This window comes from Caretta caretta, chromosome 6, assembly GCF_965140235.1.
Source record: "Caretta caretta isolate rCarCar2 chromosome 6, rCarCar1.hap1, whole genome shotgun sequence".
NCBI lineage: Eukaryota > Metazoa > Chordata > Testudines > Cheloniidae > Caretta > Caretta caretta.
Window position 1 is genome coordinate 5,859,010 of NC_134211.1, and position 10,094 is coordinate 5,869,103.

Consider the following 10,094-nt stretch of genomic DNA (forward strand, 5'->3'; position numbering starts at 1 on the left):
AGTGTGCCCCCTGCTCTAGTTAGGAGCGGCGCGGGGCTGAAGCCCGCGGTGCCCTCCCCATCCCCCCCAAGCCGGGAGTGGCGCAGCCAGAAGCTAGGTGGGGCTGAAGCCGGCAGGGTCCCCACATCCCCTCCAAGCCAGGAGCAACGCGGTGCTCGAGCCGGCAAACCTCCCCTCCCCCACAAGCCAGGAGCAGCAGGGAGGCTGAAGCCGGGAGTCCCAGTGCCTTGCCCCTGAAGCTGGGCATTGCACTGGAAGCCGCCCTGCCTGCATACAGCCCATAGCTACCCCCTGCCTGCACCCTGAGCTACCCCCTGCCCATACACAGCCCTTAGCTATCCCCTCCCTGCACCCTGAGCTACTCCCCTCATTTCACACAGCCCCTAACTAACCCCCTGCCCGCACCCTGAGCGGTTTTCAAACTTTTTGAACTGAGTCCCCACTTTGAGTTATATTTTTGGTTGCATCGCCCCAGAGCACAGACAAGCTGGGTGCCCTCCTGAGTGAGTCAGTGGGTGGAGATGGCACATCCCCCCTGGACCCTGCTCTGTGGAGATGGGATGAACCATGCCAGGCATTCCTCCCCCCGCCCCCCCCAAAAAAATAGAAGTAAAACTATGCCTATGCCCAAGTGTGTCCCCTTGGCCTGGAGCCCACGCTTCCCCCCTGCCGGGCCCTATTGTTTTTATAGGATGTTTTTATAGGGGCCTCAGCAAGGAAAAGGTTGAGAACCCCTGGATTTGATGATCTCTCAAGGTCCCTTCCAGTCCTATGATTCTATGTGGAAAGGAACAACTGAAACCGGGTGACATGGGCAAATCCACTGAGCAGCTGGGCTGACAGATAAAGTACGGCAACTGCGTGGCATGCGGCAATGAAGAGAAGAGATTCCCCCATGGGACAGTAGACGGAGCCACTGCCCAATCCAGCTACACTCACAGCCCCACTGTCGAGAAGAGACACAGAGAGGGAGTGTCATGGTTTGGGGTCACTGCAGAGAGTTTGGGCCATCAGTGTTGTTACTGGGGATTTCTAACCCTACATATTTCAGTCTGTTTGTGTGTGTGTGTGTGTGTGTATAGTTATCTAATTTCCCTTGTAACTGTGGAAAATCCAGTCTTTGGGTTGGGGTTTAACTGCTTCACCTGAGGGTTGCTCTGTTGACTCCAGAGCTGGCCCTGCCTATCCCACCACAGCGGTTACTAACTTGTGCCCCATTGGGTCTCCACCCCATCCCCCCCCAGTGAGAGCTCAGGGCTCTGTGAAATTTTCTCACTGTTTAAGTGAGAAAACAAAGCCCGTTTTTCATAAGGTCAGTCATTCTTATCAGCATCAGGCCTCTCAGAAGGGCTAATTTAAATGTTAAGGGTTCCTGCATCACTTGGGATCTTGGGTTTGTTCTTTGGAAGTATCACATCTCCTGAAATGTTTGCTGACCTCACCCACTACCCTTCCTCTCAGGGCTAAATAAAACAAAAAGTTCCAAGGCAACATTTCAAAATAAATAAGCCAGCACAAAAAAGTCCGTTCCCAAGTTTATTTTGTTTAACTGTAAATGGTTTTCTGTTGCTTCTTATGTGTGATTACATTAAAACAAGAATACTAATTTCTTAATGCACAATAGGGAGAGTAAATGACAGTCATGCTTTAAATATAGCAGTTTAATTGTCTTCAACGGATTCTAATTGTCTTCAACTAAGCTATTGCTGGAAATGGCCAGGTCCTGCTGCAGCTCTTTGCAAAAGCTGTCTAAAAAGGCAGAAACTGTGTTATTGTTTTTATTTATGGAGTTTTTCAGAACTCCCTTGATTTTATTTATTATTCTGGATAGAATCCCTTTCTCCAAATCTCTCAAACTTGCCTTCCCTCCATAGTGGTCTATCAGACATCTCTGTATCCAGGATTTGACAAACTCTTCATAGTTACAGGTTTCAGAGTAACAGCCGTGTTAGTCTGTATTCGCAAAAAGAAAAGGAGTACTTGTGGCACCTTAGAGACTAACCAATTTATTAGAGCATAAGCTTTCGTGAGCTACAGCTCACTTCCCCATATCATGCATCTGAGGAAGTGAGCTGTAGCTCACGAAAGCTTATGCTCTAATAAATTGGTTAGTCTCTAAGGTGCCACAAGTACTCCTTTTCTTTCTTCATAGTTACTTATCTATTTCACATCATTGTCAAAGTTCATCTCTTCCAGCAGCTTCTTTAGCAAAAAGAACTGAAAGAAGCTTTGGCTGGCGTATTCAAGGGCCTGTTCACTGCTGAGAAAATTGTCAACTATTTCTAGTCCGAGCCTTTTGTTGACATAACCCACCAGGGCAGGTTTGAGACACTGATCACAGAAATTCCTCGCCCTTGTTTGGCTTTCCTTCTTTTCCAAATAGAGATCAGTAAATATGGAGAAATAATGAGGTTTCAGCTTCTCCAGACGTTGCTGAGGATCGTTTTTTTTGATAAAATGTTCATGCATCTTCTGAAATGCCCAAGCTGCTTCCCCCAAAACGTGACGCTTCAGGTCAACTTCAAACAAAGAAGAAGTGTGAAGTTGCTCAATATCCTCCTCTTTTAACCTCTCATTAACCATATGCAGCAGTTCTCCACAATAGGTTTCATCATAGTCTGTTTTGGATTTAACTTTTTCTTCAATGTATTTCTTGCATTCTGTCATTAAAGATAGAGCAAACTCTTCAGTTTTACAGTAACATTCCTGTGAGAAGTATTCTACAACTGCTCTGGTCCATTTTAAGTTTAAGTACTCCTTCTTCATTGTGAAAGACTTCATTCTATAATCCAGCAGGCTTTTTGCATGTTGTAGTATCTGTCTGACAGCACCCCCTCTGTGCTTCAGATCCTTTCTCAGCTGGAGATCCATATCCTCAACAACCTGATGTTTCTGTAAAGTACAGAGCGTTAACTCTGACAAGGTTTCTCGCCACATCGTTTCAAATTCTTTTTTCAGTTTCTCATGGTCTAATTTATCTTCTCTGTTTCGGTATTCAGCCAAGAGTCTGTCAACTTCCCCTTCAATTTTCTGCTTGTACTCAGACTGGATATTGTCTATCTTGTGCTGTCCTCTTCGTATTCGAATTGCTTCCTTACAGTTACTGGTTGAATAATTTTCAAGTTCTCTTTTGAGGCTATTTGCGCTCCTTTTGAAATCTTCTCTGTACTTTTCTATCAGGTTCAAATTTGGAGCTTCACTTTTAAAATACTGTTCTATGTTATTCAAGAGCTTCTGTTCTCCCTGCTGTAGCTTCCCTTGTGCTTCCATTTTTAAGCTGTGAAAGAGATCACCCTCTAGTGTCTCTGGCAGCTGATTCGGGATAAAAGTTTCTTTTTCAGATATCCAGAGATACATCTCCTTGCGGAAACCCCATTCCCATTCAGAATACTTCACAGACAGCAGGTTATAGGCTTCAGCTACAAGGCTGTTTCTAAAGCTAAAGATGAAGTTCTCATGTTTCACTGACTTCCACAGGTTCTTCAACCATACAATAAAATCAGGAATATCCTTTCCAGCTCTTTTCCGTGAACGGTTCTCTATGAATTCAAACAGGTATTTCTTTAGCTCACACACACTCTCACTGTATCCAGTGTTTACGGGAGCCATGGGAGGGACTCCATGCCGCAAGCCAGGCATGTACCAATTGTGTTTTTCTGGGTCATACTCCGTAATATCAGAAAATGCCATTTCCCTGCTTTGCTTTTCCATCCTTGCTGCAGCTTTGGTCATTTCATTCAGCTGCTCCAGGAGGTGTTTCCTGTCCCTCATGTTTTGATCATGAGCAGACACATCACTGACATTCTGGTGCACAAACTGGCAGTTTGGCTGTTGTCCTATTTCCTCCATTCTGAGAAATGCATGGACCACAATTTGCAGAACATCCTTCATTTCTGTGGCATTCTCCATGGTCATGTTAACGATGGTGATGTCACTCAGTCCAATCACCAGGGTGGCCAGCTCATTGTCATGTTGATAACTGTCTTCCAGTGCTGTTAGTTCAGGGGCCTTCAGACCTTCAGTGTCTATCACCAGGATGAAATCACAGCCAAGCAGCTCCTGAACAGCTTCTGTAACTTTAATGAGTGTCATGAACGCTCCTCGCGTACATCGATCGCTACATTGATCAACTGCAGGCCGAACATGGTGTTGAGAAGAGTCGATTTCCCAGTGCTCTGCACTCCCAACACTGTTATAACCACCATTCTGGATCTACCCCCTAGTCTGATATGGAGATGAGTTAGAACATCTACTACCCAGTTCATGGGGATGTTGGAGGCATCTCCATCGATCAGCTCCACAGGAAACCCTTCCAGCATCAGGTCAGCTGCTGTGCATGGGAGATGGGAGAATGGTCTTTGGCTTTCTTCCATTTTCCCTTCTTTAACCATTGAGCATTCAGCGTCATAGAACTGTCCCAACTCACGCATGAAATGCTCCACCCCCAAGGAACTATCAGATATTAATTTATCTAATTCCTCCAGCTGTTTTCGGTCCACTCCTGGAGTTTCACATTTCTCTTTATAGTCTGCCCGCATTTCAGAAAGATTCCCCCTAGCAATATTATCCAGGCTAAATTTCATCCATTTCAGAAAGTAATGTTTCTCCACTGGATTCAACTGTACTATTCCATTGATAAACTTAGTCAAACCATTAGTACGGTCACACTGATTCCGCTGTCTACGTATCTCTAACCATTTCTGTTTCAGCGCAGATTTATAGTCTTCAATGGCCACGTCCCCTTGCCTTTTCATTTGGCACATCTCTTTTTCCAATTGAGCCAAGTTTTTCCATGGGTCTCCTTGCAGGCTCAGCATTTCCCTTTTGTATTTTGCCCCATCTCTTATTTCTGCAGTGATTTCTTCAGTATATTTCCTCGCACACTGACATGCCTGACACTCTTCATCCACCTGGATTCATAGGTCACGTGCCGTCACAGCCATGGCTTCCAAACTCACTGTCTTCGGAGATGAATTCACTATGGTTCCTATGGTGGACTTCACCTTTTTCCACAAATCCTGCATTATTCATGGTACTATCTTTCACCAGTACTAGTGATTTGCTCAGTTTCAACACTGGGGACAGCTTATTAAGAAATCCCAGAGTTTCTTTGGGTTTCTTATTCTTGCAGTTGAGGATGAAGTAATATTTAGAGCTGGATTTTTTCAGAGATGATAACAGCTCGTATTCTCTCTCACCGATGCTCTTGGTAACTATGAACACTGCGGAGGAGACCGCTGTTAAAAAGCTAAACTGTAGCCAGTGGGACTCAATGTCTCCATGCAGATTTGTAACTGCAATGGGTTCTCGGAAAAGATCAGAAATTTCCGTCCCCCCAGGGAAATACCAGGAAATCTCAACCAGCCCATCTGTGATTTTCTGAAGGAAGTTCCCAGACTCCATGTCCCGATGGATAAAGAAATTGTGGTGCTGCTGGGAGGGGCTGAGAACCTCATTGAGGAGTTGGGACTTGGAGAAGCTGCAGCTCCCCATCCACAGAAAAGAAATCGTTGGCATTTCTGTGAGCACCAGGCTCTCCTCTCTGAACCCTCTGCTCTGTGCCAGGGAGTGCGGCCTCCACTTCCTCACAATGTCCCTCATGACCCACAGTAGTAGGGTGCCCTTGGGGGTGTTGAGGGCGGGTAGCAGCAGAGGGAGGGCAAACTGGCACTGGACATTTTGGATAGGATCTCCTGCTGTAGGAAACTGAGCAAAGCAGAACAGCACAAAGAACATCAAGAGATTGCAGAGAAACTTTCATCTCAGTGTCACTAAAACAGAAAGTGCCATCAGTATGCAGTTTCTCCTCATAATCATCCATTTCTTCTGCAGGAGCCTTGTGCCCAATGCTTGTATTTCTGGCCGTCCCATTCAGAGCCATGACCTTCCTCAGGAAATGCCAAGGTAAATCACCTAATGCCTCTGGAATCCTGTTCTTGATGCTTTCTGGGCAGATCTCCAAAACATCCCTCAGCCTGATCTTGATGCTTCTGTGCTTCTCCAGGTTTAATCTGGACAGAACATCTTGAAATGCTTTACTTCTTTCTGCAGAAGGAAGTTAAAACAAACCAAAATTTCAGAGTAGAAAATGGTGACTTTATATACAGTTTACTCATTCCATAGACAGCCTGATGTTTGTAATTTAAAGAAAAGCAGAACCCAGTAAGTAACAGATGACTTATACCTCCTGGGTTCAATTCTTCTCTTACTTATATTGGTATAACAAAAATGAAGCCAATGGGATTACTTCAATGCAAATAAAACATAGTTCTGGCCCACTTTGAACTCCACTAGGTTGGTTTGCATTGTTTGATCCCAATCCTTATCCTCAGCGCAGTGCAGAGTCCACTTGAAAATGGCTTAAGTGGCCAACTGAGAATTTCCTAGAAAATCTTCCAGTATAACCAGCTCTATGACATCCCAGCTCACAGCTACTGGAGGAGGGGGCATAGACTCAGGACCCTGTCTCTGTGGTGATCCCAGAAGCTGGAATGATCCCTTGGCTGCTCTAAGCTGCTGCTCAGGATCAGACTGGTGCCTGGCAGTCTGAGGATCAGGTGGCTGTGATGGTAGCCTACACCCGTCACCCTGAGCTGTGCTGGGCATCAATGGCTCATCCGGAGGATCTGACCCTTTATTTCCCTTTCAGCAGTCAGTGCAGATTACACCTTCTGGGAAGACTTATTTTTGATTTTCTTCATATCTTCCTCCATCTCTTTGCTGGGACATGTCTCTTGCAGGTGTAGCTAACAGCACTGTGGCTTTGCTTACCTCCCAGCGACTAAATCAGTCCCTTCACTCACGCTACTTTCTCTGTCCTTTTGGGGAGCTGTGAGTACTGTCATTACTTACAAAGCAAATTTACCCACATTGCAACATGGGGAGCTAATGCTAAGACACCTCCAGGCCAGTCCTGGTACGGTAATGTCTCCAGTGCAGTGTTAGGGTATTTGGACCTGATAAATGATTAATCCATTTAAGACATTATTAAGGTCACAAGAGCAAACTATTCCACTGCACAGGAAAGATAGGAAGAGTGGCAAGAGACCACCCTGGCTTAACCAGGAGATCTTCCATGATCTAAAAATAAAAAAAAGAGTCCTACAAAAAGTGGAAACTAGGTCAGATGACAAAGGATGAATACAAACCAACAACACAAGTATGTAGGGGCAAAATTAGAAAGGCCAAGGCACAAAAGGAAATCAAACAAGCTAGGGACATAAAGGGTGACAAGAAAACATTCTACAAATACATGAGAAGCAAGAGGAAGACCAAGGACAGAGTAGGCCCATTACTCAAAGAAGACAAAAAAGCAATAACAGAAAATGTGGAAATGGCGGACGTGCTTAATGACTTCTTTGTTTCGGTTTTCACCAAGAAGGTTGGTGGTGATTGGACGCCTAACATAATGAACACCAGTGAAAATGGGGTAGGTTCAAAAAAGGGAAAGAGCAAGTTGAAAATTACTTAGACCAGTGAGATGTCTTCAAGTCACTAGAGCCCAATGAAGTGCATCCTAGAATACACAAGGAGTTGACTGAGGAGATATCTGAGCCATTAGCTCTTATCTTTGAAAAGTCATGGAAGACGGGTGATATTCCAGAAGACTGGAAAAGGGCACATATAGTGCCTATCTATAAAAAGGGAAATAAGAACAACCCAGGGAATTACAGACCAGTCAGCTTAACTTCTGTACCCGGAAAGATAATGGAGCAAATAATGAAGGAATCAATTTGCAAACATCTAGAAGATAATAAGGCAATATGTAATAGTCAGCATGGATTTGTCAAGAACAAATCATATCAAACCGACCCGATAGTTTTCTTTGACAGGGTGATCGCTTTGTGGATAGGGGGAAGCGGTAGATGTGGTATATCGAGACTTTAGTAAGGCATCTGATATAGTCTCAAATGACCTTCTCATTAAAAAGCTAGGGAAATACAACCGAGATGGAGCTATTATAAGGTTGGTGCATAACTGGTTGGATAACCATTCCCAGAGTAGTTATCAATGGCTCACAGTCATGCTGGAAGGGCATAACGAGTGGTGTTCTGCAAGGATCAGTTCTGGGTCTAGTTCTGTTCAATATATTCATCAATGATTTAGATAATGGCATAGAGAGTACACTTATACAATTTGCAGACGATACCAAGGTGGGAGGAGTTGCAAGTGCTTTGGAGGATAGGATTATAATTGAAAATGATCTGGACAAACTGGAGAAATGGTCTGAGGTAACTAGGATGAAATTCAATAAGAACAAATGCAAAATATTCCACTTAGGAAGGAACAATCAGTTGTACATGTACAAAATGGAAAATGACTGCCTGGGAAGGATTACCGCAAAAAGGGATCTAGAGGTCAGAGTGGACCACAAGCTAAATATGAGTGAACCGTGTAAGACTGTTGCAAAAAAAGCAAACATCATTCTGGGATATATTAGCAGCAGTGTTGTAAGCAAGACATGCAAAGTAATTCTTATGCTCCAGTCCACGTTGATTATGCCTCAGCTGGAGTATTGTGTCCAGTTCTGGGTGCCACATTTCAGTAAAGATGTGGACAAATTGGAAAAAGTCCAGAGAAGAGCAACAAAAATGATTAAAGATCTAGAAAACATGACCTATGAGGGAAGATTGAAAAAATTGGGTTTGTTTAGTCTGGAAAAAAGAAGACTGAGAAGGGACATGATAACAGTTTTCAAGAACCTAAAAGGTTGTTATAAGGAGGAGGAAGAAAAATTATTTTCCCATCCTCTGATGATTGGACAAGAAGCAATTGGCTTAAATTGCAGCAAGGGAAGTTTAGATAGGAAATTTTTCCTAATGTCCGAACTGTCAGGGTGGTTAAGCACTGGAATAAATTGCCTAGGGAGGTTGTGGAATCTCCATCATTGGAGATTTTTAAGAGCAGGTTAGACAAACACCTGTCTGGGGTGGTCTAGATGGTGCTTGGTCCTGCCATGAGGGCAGGGGACTGGACTTGATGACCTCTCGAGGTCCCTTCCAGTCCTATGATTCTGTAATGAAGCACCAGCTCTGCTTTAGTTTAGGTTGAGAAGCCCTTTCTACTTAAATGTTAATTCTTCTAAGTGCTGTAAGATCTGCATGCTTACTTGGACTGACTTGAAATTTGTTGTCTCGTGGGGGAACAGGATAGGGTTAGTGACCCAAATTTTGGGGTCATTTGAGCAAGGAGTTCCCTAGACACAGCTCGTCAAAAACACAGCATTTTGCAAAATCAGCAGTCTTATAATGGAGGGGATTGTGCACCACAGAGCTCAACATCCCCTACTTGATCTCAGTCACTCAGCATTTATTTCAGCCAGTGTGTGGCACTCACTGCCCGTTTGAGGAAGCAATACTGAAAACATCGATTAAAGGAAACCTTTGGCTTTCTAGAAGACTGCATGCAAACACTCATGAGCCAAAGAGATTGAAACGTGCATGTGCTGTGAGCCTAGGCAAGAGTCTTTCCAGACAGTCCACTCTCACAGTAGCTGGATGGCTCAAGTACATTTGAGCCCTACTCTACTCCACAGTATACCAACCTTCCTCAGAATACCATCCTTGCCGCCATGGATGTCACTTTCCTATACACCAATATCCCTCACAATGACAGGATAGCTGCCTGCCCCAAATATTTAAAAGACAATGGACAACCATCAATTATCCATCCCAAACACATAGCCAAACTCATCCAGTTCATCCTCGCCTGTCATAGATTTACCTTCAACAATAAACATTTTGTCCAAAGCATGAGAACAGCCAGGGGTACTAGGATGGCTCCCCAATATGCTAACCTCTTCATGGGTCATCCTGAAGAAGAATTTCTGGAGAAGTGCATCATGAAACCAGTGATATACCTGAGAAATTTTCATCCTATGGGAAGACAGCTTAAACTCCCTCAGACTTCCACCACAACTTCAACAACCACCACCCATCCATTAAACTCTCTCTGGAGCTTTCCCACACTAGCATCAACTTCTGGACACCACAATCAGCTTCAACAATGGAACCCTACAGACAACCATCTACAAGAAAGCCATGGATCACCACACCTACCTTCATAGATCTAGTAACCACCTCAACCATACCAAG

At 44.3% G+C, this 10,094-nt stretch overlaps 1 protein-coding gene across 1 annotated transcript; it reads right to left on the reverse strand.

Moving 5' to 3' along the window:
- Nucleotides 1-2,132: 2,132 nt before the first annotated feature.
- LOC142072411 (up-regulator of cell proliferation-like) lies at nt 2,133-9,739 on the reverse strand. Its single transcript, XM_075129067.1, is given in 6 exon segments — nt 2,133-4,130; nt 4,133-5,009; nt 5,011-5,672; nt 5,675-5,707; nt 5,710-6,045; nt 9,724-9,739. Coding segments are annotated over 6 exon segments (3,894 nt in total). The 3' UTR covers nt 2,133-2,160.
- Between the last annotated feature and the right edge of the window lie 355 nt (nt 9,740-10,094).